Below are 14,626 nucleotides of genomic sequence, written 5' to 3'. Positions count from 1 at the left end.
ACTATGTATTTCTATATCGGTGTCACGAATCCAGTAGTTATAGTGTTAAGTATGGCCTCTTGTCAGATGAGCCTCATCGTTCAACAAATATTATAGTATGCATTATTTTTCTGGTATATTCTGTTACCTACATTATGGTGTAACCTTTAGCCTGGTGGATCTTACAGTCAAAAAATATGGTGAATGATAGTTAGATATTGTAGAATAGGATATATCAAAGTATTAATTTTACTCACCCAGTTTCACAAGCATATGTTATACGATTCCCATGTAAGGATGAACCAGAAAGAAGTCTTCCATTAGGTACAAATGGTGGTCCTACACATGTTATTGCTGAGTGGACAAAAAACAAACAGCAATTTCATCATGTTTTCTAGAACACATTTATACACCGATTAAACTTTATTTATTTAAGGAATTATGCACATTAAAGACTCATTGTCTAAATCGATAGTCTTACATAGTAACTAGTGATGAACGAGAATGCTTTGCGGTGCTCGGCCGAGTATCACAGGTGCTCGGATGTGTCGTCGGTGAAACAACGACCACAATGCACAGGCTTTCTTCACTGCACGATGTATGCAGGCACCCCAGTGAGAGCCAATCACAATTTCTGAATGCCTCTCGCTTGGGTTGAAGCAACATTTTCAGATTTAGTTTATCAAACGAAGAAAAAACAAAAACCCGCAGTCACCTTGAAAATGCTCTATTTATGACTGGCTGTATGTAGACAATCATTGACTTAGGGGTACTTTACAAGCTGCCCCATCGCTAGCATTTGCTAGCGATGTTGAGCGCGATTGCACCCGCCCCCGTCGTATGGCTGATATGTGGTGATCGCTGCCGTAGCAAACATTATCGCACATACCTGCTCTGCGACATCGCAGTGACCGGCTACCCCCTCCTTTCTAAGGGGGCGGTTCGTTCAGCGTCACAGCGACGTCACAGCAGCGTCACTGAACCACTGTCCAATAGAAAAGGAGGGGAGGAGATGAGCGGAACATGCCGCCCACCTCCTTCCTTCCTCCTTTTCCGGTGGACTCTGGTAAGGAGATGTATGTCGTTCCAGTGGTGTCACACATAGCGATGTGTGATGCCGCAGGAACGACCAACAACATCGTACCTGCAGAAGCACCGATATTATGGAAATGAAGGACGTGTCAGCGAGCAACGATTTTGCACGTTTTTGCGCTCATTGATCATCGCTCATTTGTGTCACACACTGCGATGTCGCTACCGGCGCCGGATATGCGTCACTAACGACGTGACCCCGATGATATATCGGCAGCGATGTCGCAGCATGTAAAGTACCCCTTACATTATACTTGTTACTAGAGTTGAACACTTTCATGGCGTCTGACCTGCTCGACTCGAGTATCGAGCACCCAAGCATTTTAGTGCTCGCCCATCACTAATAGAAATCTAATCAGAAAACCTCTGTATGCATGGATATGAAAAAGGAAGCTTTGTAAAGGACTTATGGACCAGAAGAACAGTTATGGCAAAATCATAACGCACGGGTGAGTAGTGTTTGGAACATGATATGATGAATGACAAGGTGCTAGACCTCATTTGAGCGAATGTCATGTTACTGACATGTGCAGTTGGGATGAAGAACAGATGCTCATGTGACGCCCTGGACTAGTCAGGTCGTCCCAGGTAGTCTCATGCACACACACCCCCCTCCCTAAAAAGGTGACAGCAGCCAAACTTCAATACCCTTGTCACCACCCTCCAGTTTTGATGTCCACACCAGGGCGGTGGAGCCAGGCATTTGGTTCCGCCCACCGAGGAGTTCACAGGCCTGGAGGCAGGAAAACAGTGAGTTCTAGAGAGTAGTTCCAAGAGAGCAGTCGAGTTCAAGGGCAGACCTGTGATCAGGCCTGCCATAGTCTACTCAGGTGGCTGGGTCGGAGCCCAGTCACCTCTGGCAAGGAGGCAGACGGTGGTGGCCACCTGCAGGAGCTGGGATTACAGCCGGTGGAGCCGTAGGGGCCGGGGTTGGGCGGTGGCCCACCGGTACCGAACCGGGGAACCGATTGGAAACTGGAGCACCAGGAGGGGTACTCAGACCCAGTACGATACCCAGAAACCACTAGGCTAAGTCGCATCAACTGATTGAGGACTGGACTTTAGGACCTTTCCCACACAAGAACCGACTGAAGACAACAGCCCAATCTTTAGGGTAAAGCCACCGCCAAGGCATAGAGACCCAAATGGCCAGCATCTGTGGGCAAACAGGGCTCTCCCGACACACAGCAAGCTGGGGAGTGGACTACTGTTGCTTAGGCATAGGAGTCATAACATTCACATCAAGGAGGTGCAGGAGAAAGGCGGAAATCACCAACCTGTTAAGGGAGAAGCTGCAGCTGGCTAGAGGCCCCGTTCATCATCCCGTTTGGTTTACCAGAGACTCCAGTGTGTTGTGTCATAGTGAGTACACCAGTGCCTTCGGGCCGCGCACCGCACTGCACTGCACCGACACCCCAGCACGCATCCAATCCCCCGCCTCGTCACCTCCCTTGGGCCCCCGGGACCATCACTCCCCTACCCACAGAGGGGTCAACACCAAGCTGCACAACACCGTCCCCGGGAGGCCTAGTCAACGGTAGCGGTGGTGTCCATCCATTCACCACAACCTGTGGGTGGCATCACGAAGTTAAATCCCCTACAAACCACCGCGGCTTTGGCCGTGGGACTCCCCACCGAAGTCCCCGCGTGTAGCGCCAACCCCCCCCCCTTACGGAGCGACGTGACCCCCGGGTCCGTGAAGAGCTCGAGCCACCCACCATATGAGCACGGATCTGAGCGGCTCGGCAGCCGGCCGAGCCCACGGGGCGGTACACTCATTCCAAACAGCACCACAGAAAAGGAGGGAGTACGTCAGCTGCTACCAGCCATCGTCCCATGGAAAAGCTCACACCAAAGTCATTTCAAAAGAACTTCCTTGCGTTGCATTTCTTCTGGGAATGTGCTGATGACAAGAGACGGGTGCTTTGCATGCTGTATCGTCAGAACCTGAAGCGAGGCAAAAATTTTCTGAACCTAAGCATCACCTGCATGATGTGTCATCTGACTTCCAAGCACGAGCTGCAATTGAGTAGTTTCTTAAAAAAAAACTCAGGAAAGAACTGAGACTCTTCCTGCTCCCTCTTCTGCTGTGATATCAACTTCTTCCTCCCACTCACGATCAACAGGGACACCTGCCTTCCACAAACACTTGATGTGCCAGCAACACCACCAGCATCACCTACTGTCTCCATCCCCCCAAACCTCTGATAGAAAGAGGAAATTCCCCCTACCCACCCACGAGCCCTTGCCCTGAATTACAGCATTTCAAAATTGTTTGTCTTTGAAATGCTGTCTTCCCGATTGGTGAATGCTGACAGTTTAAAAAAACTGATGTCGGTAGCTGTCCAACAGTACATTGTTCCCAGCCACCACAACTTTTTCAGGAGTTACAACCTTCCCTGCACACATGAGATCAAATCTGTTGAGCACTCAGCAACACCATCAGTGGAAAGGTTTACATAACCAAAGATAAGTGGACCTGTAGGCATGGGCAGGGGCGTTATATCTTGCTAACTGCCCACTGGGTAAATGCAGTGGCGGCTGGGCCAGAGCTGGAAGGTGTTCGATTGCATGTCCTATCGCCACCTAGGATCACTGGAAGCTTCTGTTTCAGTTGCCTCCTCATCCTACTCCACTAACTCCACCACCTCTGTGCCGTCCCTGCAGTGGACCGAACCACTCGGATCCGGGGGTGGTGATTACTCGTGGCTCGAGGGTCTCCGGACCCGGGGGCTAGGGGCCACACTCAAATGGAAAAGGGGGTATTTACAGGGGATAGGTATATAGTTCATTACGCCACCCATGGTGTACGGTAATTGGGAATACCCCCGCTGCCGTTGGGGAGTACCCAGGGTGATGGAGTGAGGCAGCAAGATGACGTTACCCTCCACGGGTAGGGGTAGGCCCCGGGACTGTGGATGGTGATGCAGGGGTGCAGTGCAGGGGTCATTTGGGTACTCATTCAGCAATGAAGCAGACGCTGACAACAGGGTAAACCAAGTCTCTGACTGCCGTTGCCTCTCGAGGGTTGCTCGTTCAGGTCTCTTCCCCTGCAGCACTGCCTGGTGGTCCGTAACCTGCCTCCTGGCACAATAGTTTAGATTGTCCATTGTGGCCCGGTAGCTTGGAGTTTCCGGGCCCCACTCCCCACTATGGCTAAGTGAAGGAGCTTGCTCTCAGGAGCTCACACTTGGGATTTCAGTGGGCCGCTTGTTTGGAAAGCCTTATCACCCTCGTTGCGCTAGTGCCCCCAATCTCTGAGCTTGGTGGGAACAGTCCATAAAGGCCCAGCCCTCTGCAGGTTAATTGCCGGGTCGCCTGAAGCTTCTCCCCAACCTAGGGTCCATGTACCCCAACATGCCTTTGGTCCCAGACCGGTGATAGGACCAAGCTGCTGACCGTCCTCCTTGATGGGTTCCAGCCATCTAGCCTCAATCACCTGCGACCGTGGGTCCGACTCCTCTAGGTCCAGACCACCGCCTGCAACCTAGACTACTTCTCCCCTGGGAGAGCCAACTCCCAGCTTCCTCAGAGCTCCTCACAGCTCAAGGGCTACCACCACTGAACTTACCTGACACTTCCCACCTTCCTGCCTGACCCCTAGGTGGGTGGCCCTATTCCTGCTTAAGCAGCCCACTGGTGTGCCTGACAGGTGTGGTGCAAAGTGTATCTAGAATTTGTGAATGCTGGTGGAGGCAGTACTGCAGGATGGAGACCCAGAATCATGGGGGTTTGAGAACCCTGTGATGACCCGAATTGTCCAGGGCATCACATTCCCCCTTGGTTAAACGTAGCTCGTCTCCGAGCTACAGGACATCCAGAGGTTTATTTTGTAACTGCAAAAGTAAAAGAAATAACATTTTTATTGGCATTTTTGGTTTTCATCCCTCATAGGGGAGGCATAATACTAAAACGTTTCATTAAGGTTGGTTTCAGACGTCCGTGTTTAATCAGGTACCAGTCACACGCATGGTTATGGTCAGATGTGTCATACGTGTGTCACGCGTGTGTCACACGTGTAACATCCATATTTGCATACGTGTGACACGTACCGGGTAAAACACGTGTCTCTGTAATGAAAAGATGTTCTATATTTACCTGTATCCAGCGATGCTGTCTCCGGCTCTGCAGCGTCCCGCTCCTGATCCCCGCTCATTATTTTCCTTGATCATTCACTGCTTGAGGATCTGGAAGCCGGAGCATCGCGGGGACAGGCTTGGTACAGCACAGCTGAGGACAGCACCGCCGGGGACATCGCCGGTGACAGGTGAGAGTACATCAGTTTGTGCAGTGACATCCAGGGACTCATCAGGGTTCCCAATGAACTCTCATGAACCCCTGGAAGTCACCATTGTGACAATCGCTGTAACGCAGTTGTCGCAGGGGTGTCATCAGGAGGTCATCAGAGTTCATTGGGAAATCTGATTACCTCCTGGACATCCCTGCACACACTGCTGGCTGGATACTCACCTGTCACTAGCGATATCCCCAGCGATGCTGGCCTCGGCGATGCTGTCCTCGGCGGTGCTGTTTCCTGTGCTGTCACCGCGATGCCCCTGCTCCCAGCTGCTCAGTGCAGTGAATAATCAATGAAAATAATGAGCGGGGGTCAGGAGCGGGAGGCAGCAGAGCTAGAGACAGCATCCCTGGAACAGGTAAATATAGAAAATCTTTTTATTTAAAAACCCGTGTTTTCTCCGTTATGTGTCACACTGATGTCACACGGATCACATCAGTGTGCGGTCCGTGTGACACCCGTGCTGCTGGAGAAAAAAACGGCACGTCTCCGTGTGAAATAGCGGGGCCACACGGTCCGTGTGAAAACACGGCCATGTGAGAGTACACAATAGGGTAACATGGGTACGTGTGACATCCGTGTTAAAAACGGATGTCACACGTACCTAAAACACGGACGTCTGAAACCAGCCTAACTCTTAAGAGTTCATCTTTCATAAAAACTGTGGAATGCTACTGGTTGAATTGATAGCGGGGGCTCAACCTGCTCCGTTACAGCCCCTTCCTGTGACAGTCTACTTCCAACGTCCTGGATTTCATTAACCAGCCACCCAAACAAATCTGACCCGCTGCATTCCTACTTGGGGTCCGTGACAGAGTTAAAGTCCAGGATTTAAAAGGACGACTCTGGTAGGCACAGGAGGTGCAACTTATTTACAATAGCCCAAGTCCGTGCTGGCCACAACCAGTCCCGCAGCCATGGTCCATTTTTACTACTAAAATATATGGGGAAAAGGAAGTCCATGTACCAGGTGCAAACATCATGTGAACTCTCTCAATCAGGTAAAGTACTCAGTTGATTAAAACCCAGTAATCATCATTTTTTCATATAAACATCACTTATCATTTTTTTCAAGAAAATTACAAACTAAGAAAAATAATAAAAGAAAACACAGATTTTTAACACTTTAACTTTTGGATAGCCTGGTACCGCTACCATCAGTGCTTGTAACCTACAGCGGAGGCTGGCATGACCTGCTCATCGATCATAACTAGCCTTTTTACATCCAAGGCATACCAGCTCCGCTCTCCGGGTGCCGGGTGTACGAAACCACCTCTCCCGTCTCCAGGTTATGGCCCAGGTGCCCCCTCGGGAGATGCTCCTCTACATCTCTCCGGGAGGCAAACACCTCATCTGTGAGGCCTGCTTCAATTATGAACCCCCACCCTTTATCGGGGTCAAAGCACCTCACATGGCCCCAATGCCGCGGCCCTCTGATACGTAAGGTGGCTTTTCTCAAATGCTCCTTCTCTCTTTGGGTACGGGCAGCAATCTCCCGTCATCGCTGATCTTGTGTCATCATCTCTGGGTGCAGCCTGTGCTTTTGTCGTTCCCAGTAGGAGGCGTCAGCATCCGGCCTCGCCTCCCTTACCGATATAGGTCGTAGGTAAACTTCTGCGGCCCCAGCAACCGCTAGGATGCCGCGCGACGGTGGAGCTGGTATCTCCACAGGCTCTGCCCTGGCAAATTAAAGAACCGACTGCTCCGCAGCCCGGGGTGCAGAGTCCGGGTGCTCCGTATCAGGGTACGGGCCCGGTGATGCAGCCGAATCTGGTCGGGCCGGTGTTGGGGTAGCCACTGTCGTGGGCTGGTCACATGATTGGGTCTGAGACTCTGTAGCTTGCTCTCTACAAATGGGGACTGGAGGTTCCGCTGCCGATGTTGGGGTGGGCAGCTCGGTGTCCTCCGAGGACGAGGGTGATAGTGGCACAGCGCTAGCAACGGGCGGGGGCAGACCAAACCCCGCAGCCATATACGCCAGGTCAACCGGGGCTGGGTAGCTGCTTACCCGCTTCTCACGTGGGACTTCGATCTCACGGGCTCGCACCGCCATTGCCAAGCTCCTCATCTCTTCCCTCCAATGGTCCAGGATAAAGAGGAACTGCGTCCGCATCCTCCTGCAGAGTTGTTCAGTCTCTTGCTCGATCCAGGTTGCGGTCCCAGGAACTCTGGTGACCAGTCTCGTGCAGCCGCCATCTTGCCTCTGCGGTACCCAGGAACGTTATGGCAGAGTCCTGGTGTCCCTGCTCCACTTCCGCTGCTACATGCCGTCACGCCCCCTTGGTTTTCGCCAGCCACTCACTGTCACACTGGGGCACTCTGGGAACTTCCGGTTCTGGCCAAACTCTCAGGACGAAGGGCGGGGCTTCGGCTTTGCATGTTTTTGGTCTGGAAGATGGCGTCCTGGTGCCAAAGATAGCGGAAAATGGCGGGAATGGGACTTCAACACAACAGCTTCGGCTTTCAAGGCGCAAGTCACCCAGGTTAGTGGGCCCAGTTCGTATCCTGTTTGTGACACAAGAAATTTGAGGTGTGCCACCCCTGCAGCAAACCGAACCGCCCGGATCCGGGGGTGGTGATTACTCGTGGCTCGAGGGTCTCCGAACCCGGGGGCTAGGGGCCACACTCAAATGGAAAAGGGGATACTTACAGCGGATAAGTATATAGTTTGTGATGCCACCCGTGGTGTATGGTAATTGGGAGTACCGCCGTTGCCGTTGGGGAGTACCCGGGGTGATGGAGTGGGGCAGCAAGATGACGTTACCCTCCACGGGTAGGGGTAGGCCCCGTGACTCTGGATGGTGATGCGGGGGTGCAGTGGAGGGGTCAGTCGGGTACTCACTCAGCAATGAAGCAGACGCTGACAATAGGGTAAACCAAATCTCTGCCGTTGCCTATCGAGGAGAGCTCGTCCGGGTCCCTTCCCCTGCAGCACTGCCTGGTGGTACAAACGTTTAGATTGTCCATTGTTGCCCGGTAGCTTGGAGCTTTCCGGGCCCCGCTACCCACTATGGCTAAGTGAAGGAGCTTGCTCTCAGGAGCTCACGCTTGGGATTTCAATATTATTTGCTGATTCCAGGTCTTTCTGTAGCTCTCCACAGGTGGTCCTTGGCTCTTGGACAACTATTTTGGTAGTTATTTTCACTACTCTGAAATCTGTCGGGAAGCTCATCTTCCGTGGCCACTTTATGGTGAAATTATGCTCCTTCCACTTCCGCATTATGGCCCCAACAGTGCTCGCTTGAGGCTTCAGTAGTTTAGAAATTCTTCTATAATCAATGCCATCAGTATGTTTTGCCCCAACAAGGTTGCAAAGGTCTTGAGACAGCTCACTGGTTTTACCCATTATGAGAGGTTTCTTGAGTAACACCTTTTTATAGGCCATCAGGTGACCCAGCTGATATTATTTTCCACTGATTGGCAGGATTACTTTCTAATTACTGATAGATGTCAGCTGGTTTCAGCTTTCCATGTTGTTTTTTTTGCCTCCCTTTCATTTGTATAATTTGTGTAATTTTTAATTATTACAAATAACAATTTATAGGCATCCATGGTTTGCTTTCTTCGACTGTTTGGATTGAATGGGTTGTTATTGACATCTGGTCAGAAATTATTGTCCATAGTACCTTTAAAAATATGTTTATTTAAAAAATTGGTAACGTGGTCAATACTTATTTCACCACATAAGGCGCACTTTTTTCTCCCCAAATTTTGGGGGAAAGTAGGGGGTGCGTCTTATAAGCTGAATATATGGGGGGGGTATATATATGTATATATACACTGCAGGGTCCAGGGGAGGTGGGGGCAGCTCTGGAGCGCTGCTGGGTGCAGGTGAAAGCTGCTGGCGGAAGTGTTTAGATCTCCTGCTCCCACTCATATAATATGCACAGCCGCTGTCCATCACCGTGGTGCTGAAACCGCACCACAGTGATGGGCTGGGGCAGCGGAGCATATTATATGAGCCCGCGCACCCCTGTGTTAGATATGGCCCCCATGCTGCTGCTCATCCTAAGATAAAAAAGCTTTACTTACACCCTCCAGCGTGTCTCCTGGTGTCTCTGCTTCCACTGTGATCAGGCATGCAGCGATGATCTCACTCTGCTGTGCCGATCACATGACCGCACCGAGAACCAGGAAGTGGAGGAACAGAAGCACGGAGGGAGAGAGGAGGGAGATCAGCGCTGGAGGAGGTAAGGAAAGAGTGTTTTATTTTACTATGGGCAGCAGCATGGGGCGATATCTAACACAGGGGAACGTGTGCAATCCATAGGGGGCCATAGGCAGCACAGGGGAACAAATGCAATCCATAGGGGGCCATAGGTAGCACAGCGGAATGTGTGCAATCCATAGGGGGCCATAGGCAGCACAGGCGAACATATGCAATCCATAGGGGGGCATAGGCAGCACAGGGGAATGTGTGCAATCCATAGGAGGCCATATGCAGCACAGGGGAACGTGTACAATCCATAGGGAGCCATAGGCAGCACAGGGGAACGTGTGCAATTCGTAGGGGGCCATAGGCAGCACAGGATAACGTGTGCAATCCATAGGGGGCCATAGGCAGCACAGAGGGACGTGTGCAATCCATAGGGGGCCATAGGCAGCACAGGGAACGTGTGCAATCCATAGGGGGCCATAGGCAGCACAGGGGAACGTGTGCCAGCACAAGGGGGCTATATTCAATATAAGGGGGCCATATCCAGATTAAGGGGGCTAATATTAGGATGGGGGGCTATGAGGGACATATACCCTATATGATTTGTTAGATGGACACTGGCATTATAAGATGGACCCCATTTAACATTAAAAAAAATTCTCTTTTCCTTCACCAAATTTGGGGGTGCGTCTTATAATCAGGTGCATCTTATAAAGCGAAAAATACAGTGTATATATATATATATATATATATATCCATAGAGTATTTGAATCTGCTATATATTTAATACTATTGGTTGTAATTATGTGTTATATGACCTAATGACTTTTTCATTCAGCCACCTCCTCTGGTCTGTCACTTCATTGCTTTTGTTCAGTAATGGCCCTCAAAGTTGATTCTGAAAAGGATGGAAATGGGGGCATCCTATTAGAGAACCATGCTTAAATTCAGTGAGCTGTTTAGTAGAAGTATTTCTTTCACAAATGTTTGTAAAGGCAGGCTGCATAGCTAGGTGCTATATAACTGAATTAAAAATCAGAATTCAATTATTAAGTGGTGTGTAACAGTAGTCTTGTCCATATATAAAGTTTATTTAAACCTTTTTAGAATATAATAATAATAATAATTAAGGTATACATACGTTTACAGAACAATTCAAAAGGAGACCACTGAAACTTAGAACAGGTAATTGTGTCCACTGCACCAGAAATACGTTCATAGCCTCGTTTACATTTGTACTTCAGTTGGGCGCCTTCAAGGAAAACTGATTGGGTAGTAGGTACCTCTAGTTCAGCAAATGAGAAATGTGTAGGAAATGTACAAATACCTTAAAGAGAAGTAATTATTAACATGTAAATGTATAGCAATCAATATTGCAAAACTAAGATAAATCAAATAACACTAAAGGCTGCTTTACACGCAGCGACATCGCATGGGCAAATCGCTGCCTGTGGCGCACAATATCGCTAGTACCCGTCACACGAACTTACCTGCCTAACGACGTCGCTGTTGCCAGCGAACTGCCTCTTTTCTAAGGGGGCGGTTCGTGCAGCGTCACAGCGACGTCACACAGCAGGCATCCAATCGAAGCGGAGGGGCAGAGAGCAGCCGATTGAAAGTCACACCCACCTCGTTGCCAGAGGACGCAGGTACGGTGTTGTTCGTCGTTCCTGGGGTGTCACACGTAGCGATGTGTGCTGCCTCAGGAACGACAAACAACCTGCGTCCTGCACTATCAACGATATTTGGGATTTGAACGAAATGTCAAAGATCAACGATTAGGTGAGTATTTTTGATCGTTAACGGTCGCTCGTACGTGTCACACGCAACAACGTCGCTGATGTCATTGCGTGTAAAGCCCCCTTAAGGCTGCTACATAGATATTTGCAATCTCAGGCTTAATGCTATGTGATGTACATATCTGCCATGAGTGCATCTCATTTTGTGTTCCATGACAGATATATAATTCATATAATGAGATCAGCTGCAGGATCCCAACACAGCTGAGCTGCTGTTGTAGCTGGTAAAATTGGTGTTCTCATTGATCCCAGCAGTCTAACCCATTATATGCCCCTGTCAATAGGTATTTCAACACATGAAGAGTTTAACAGAGGGAATGTGCTCCCTTTGATAACCCATTAGCCCCTCTGATGTTCAGTCATGGGGTGTAAATAGGTTACAATAACATTCAGGTCTATAATACACTACAAGCTATCAGGAAGCCTTGGTCGAGGACATGTGGTTGGCTGTCAGCTCTTACCCGGCAGGCTGGCTTGAAGAACAGGAGTTCGAAATTGTTGAAAGGGTATGTGGGACATTGGTGACATTGTCGGTTGCAAAGCGGCACCCACACAGGTCACGACCTCCGAGCAGGCACTCTCCAGACTTGGCTCCCCTGAATCATTGTCGGTGCAGGAGCCCAACCAGGGAGTCCTGTGGTGGTTAGTAGGCCTCTGCTCCAGATGGGGGTGGGGCCTGATGCCACCAGTTCTGCTGGTTCTAAGGATGCTACAAAGGATTGTCAAAGCAATGCCTCTGTCAGGCGGCCAGCCTGCAGACACGAATAGTGGGATGTTTGCAGCAGGGCTGCCCATACAGCTACGACCTGCTGATCTAAGTGTCCCATTCTTCTTAACAAATTCCTCTGGAGTAATATGGCCTTTCAAAGCCTTTCTACCCTCTCCTTCCAGCTGCCAGCCCTGTGCAGCAAAACCTTGGGGACTCAAGTCGTTAATGCACCGGCATTCAGGATTTCTGGCTGGTAGGATCCCAGCTGCTACACAGTCTGGTGTTTATTACTCTATGTCATGTCTGATTTTTTCTATTTTTATGTTTCAGAGTGTAGCGAGTAGCCAGGTTTTTGCTTTGACGGGGGTGGGTCGGTCTGATTCAGCTGACAGAAGAGGGAGGTTTTGGTCAATGTTAAGAATTTATTTTCTCATTTGGAAAAAGGTTAGTCACTTCAGGGACATTTAGCCGCCTAAGTTAATCCACATGTTGGTAGTCAGAGTGAGTTGCAGGGTGGTTTGGGGTGCATTGGTAGGGTTTCAGACCAAGTTTCGGTGTCGGTACAGACGGAAAAGCGAAAGGATGATAGGATTCACCTGAATGACAGGGCGCGGGGCGAAGTTTACGTCTACTTTGAGGGCCCCTTCAGTTCTCACCTTAAGAAGGAGGTAAGGGAAAAAATCTGGAAGGACTAATGTGCCGAAATTGTTTTCCTTTTACCATTAGAATTTTTTAACTTAGACAAAGTTAAAATGGAAGATAGTTAAAAACAGGAGGAAAAGAAGTGCAGGTGGCGGCTGATCCCTCAGAGTTTTGCTAACAGGCTTTTGTGATTCTGGCTAGCATTGGTGAGGCTTAAAGTACTTATGGAGGACAGGCTTGGTTAAGGTATGACAAGCAATTCTGTCAGCGAAAAACTATTCGTCCCACAGTCCAATGGGTCAAGAAGGATATTTTCCTCTAGCTATGGGTAATAGCTCTGACTTGATATGGGCATTCTTTTCTCAAAGGAGGTTGATTCTACCAGCCAGTCAGGTAGACTATCAGGAATTCATGAAGTCGGACGTCAATCGGGGCAAACAGTACATCAAAAAACAGGTTTGTGTTCTCAATTTAATGAGGGCCACTGAATATTTGGAGTCAACTGTAAACTCAAACACCTTTGCTCATATTACAACTGCCCTTCACATGGTGCCGCAAAATGTTTTAGGAAGATAAGGCAAGATCAGCTACCAGTAATATCCAAGGGGCTGGCACCAGTAAAAATAACCGCGATGCTCCCTAAGTAGGTTCCCGGAATGAGAAAAGGCAGAATTTATAGCAGTTGGTTTTGAGGAAGGTTTCAGGATCCTTCCCCTGCTCTTTAAAATGTCTCATTCACTTAAGAACCTTAAGACTGCATATCAGCATTACCTGTAGTATTAGACAAGTTAAAAAAGGCAGTTGCTTTAGGTCAAAAGGCCGAGTTACTTCATGAACTCACTTTTTATGACTTGGTGATTTCTCCTTTGGGAATCGTGCCTAATAAGGAGCCAAACAAGTTTCTGATGATTCAGCATCTTACGCACTAATGTGGGAGGTTGGTTAATGATGGCATGGAGCCTGAACTTTGTTCGGTAGTTTATGTGCCGTTTGACGAGGTGGCCTGCTAGGTTAGTAGAGATGAGTGAACTTTTGGAAGTTCGGTTCGCCAGGTACATTCTGTTACGGAGGTGGACCCACTGGACCGTGCACCGGACTCTCCTGAGAAGGCGACCAGCAGCGAACCCCTATACAGGGACTGTGTGGCGCCTCCCCAGAAGGCCTAAATGCACGGCAGCCAGGAACCGGTGGTAGGAGTCTCTGTACGGCCAGGCGTAGCTCGGGTACAATGTCTGCAGCAGGCAGGACACGGGTGTGGCACCAGACATGATCACAGCAGGTGCGCCGGAGACGTTCACTGCGGGTATGGCCGGTGACATCCACTGCGGGTATGGCCGGTGACGTCCACTGCGGGTATGTATAGATAGTGTCCACGGCAGGTATGGCACGGTGATGTCCATGGTAGGTATAAGCGGTGACATCCACAGCCGGAATGGTATAGATGGCACTACGGTGAGACAAAGGATTAGAACCAGGTATCAAATGCATGGATATCAAATAATAGCACAAACGGATCTGGACACTGGCAATGCACTAATAGAGGCGTTGCTCGGGCGCCTGCTGCCAGGGGAGGTGAACTTAAATACCATATGGCAAAAGGTGACCTCTGAGGTCACTTCCAGGTAATTGGGTGCTACCACTTTAAGAAAGAGGGCGTGGCCTCGCGCGTAGCCTAGAATCAGACACTGCAGAACTGTGTGTGCTCTGCAGACAGGAAGAGGCTGAAGCAGCCCCAGGAGCATGATGTCTGACCCGGGAGTGAGCAGGAGCAGAGTCATAAGACCGGTAAGAGGAGGAACGTCGCTGCCGGAGGCTGGGCCCGGGAGTGCAGGTGGGGGCCATGCTGGGGCTGGGCAGATGTGAGGAAGAGCGCCCCCCTCAGACTCTGGCGGGACCAGGCGCTACAGTACCCCCCCCCGAAGCCCGCCCCTCCTCAGGAAGCTCCGGAGGAG

At 49.9% G+C, this 14,626-nt stretch overlaps 1 protein-coding gene across 3 annotated transcripts in view; it reads right to left on the bottom strand.

Annotated features, from left to right (window-relative positions):
• Positions 1 to 14,626, bottom strand: part of LOC142291291 (sushi, von Willebrand factor type A, EGF and pentraxin domain-containing protein 1-like) — a 344,209-nt gene that overhangs the window by 229,546 nt on the left and 100,037 nt on the right. For 2 of the 3 annotated variants that reach the window (XM_075335715.1, XM_075335716.1), the window contains exons 4-5: positions 10,666 to 10,851; positions 237 to 333 (exon numbers count right to left, since the gene is read on the bottom strand). In XM_075335715.1, coding sequence (XP_075191830.1) covers positions 237 to 333; positions 10,666 to 10,851 — 283 coding nt within the window. The remainder of the gene's footprint in view (positions 1 to 236; positions 334 to 10,665; positions 10,852 to 14,626) is intronic. The other variant, XM_075335717.1, reaches the window with a different exon arrangement.

The sequence above is a fragment of the Anomaloglossus baeobatrachus genome, chromosome 2 (genome assembly GCF_048569485.1).
Source record: "Anomaloglossus baeobatrachus isolate aAnoBae1 chromosome 2, aAnoBae1.hap1, whole genome shotgun sequence".
NCBI classification, from domain to species: Eukaryota; Metazoa; Chordata; class Amphibia; order Anura; family Aromobatidae; genus Anomaloglossus; species Anomaloglossus baeobatrachus.
This window is presented reverse-complemented; position numbering and strand designations above follow the sequence as displayed.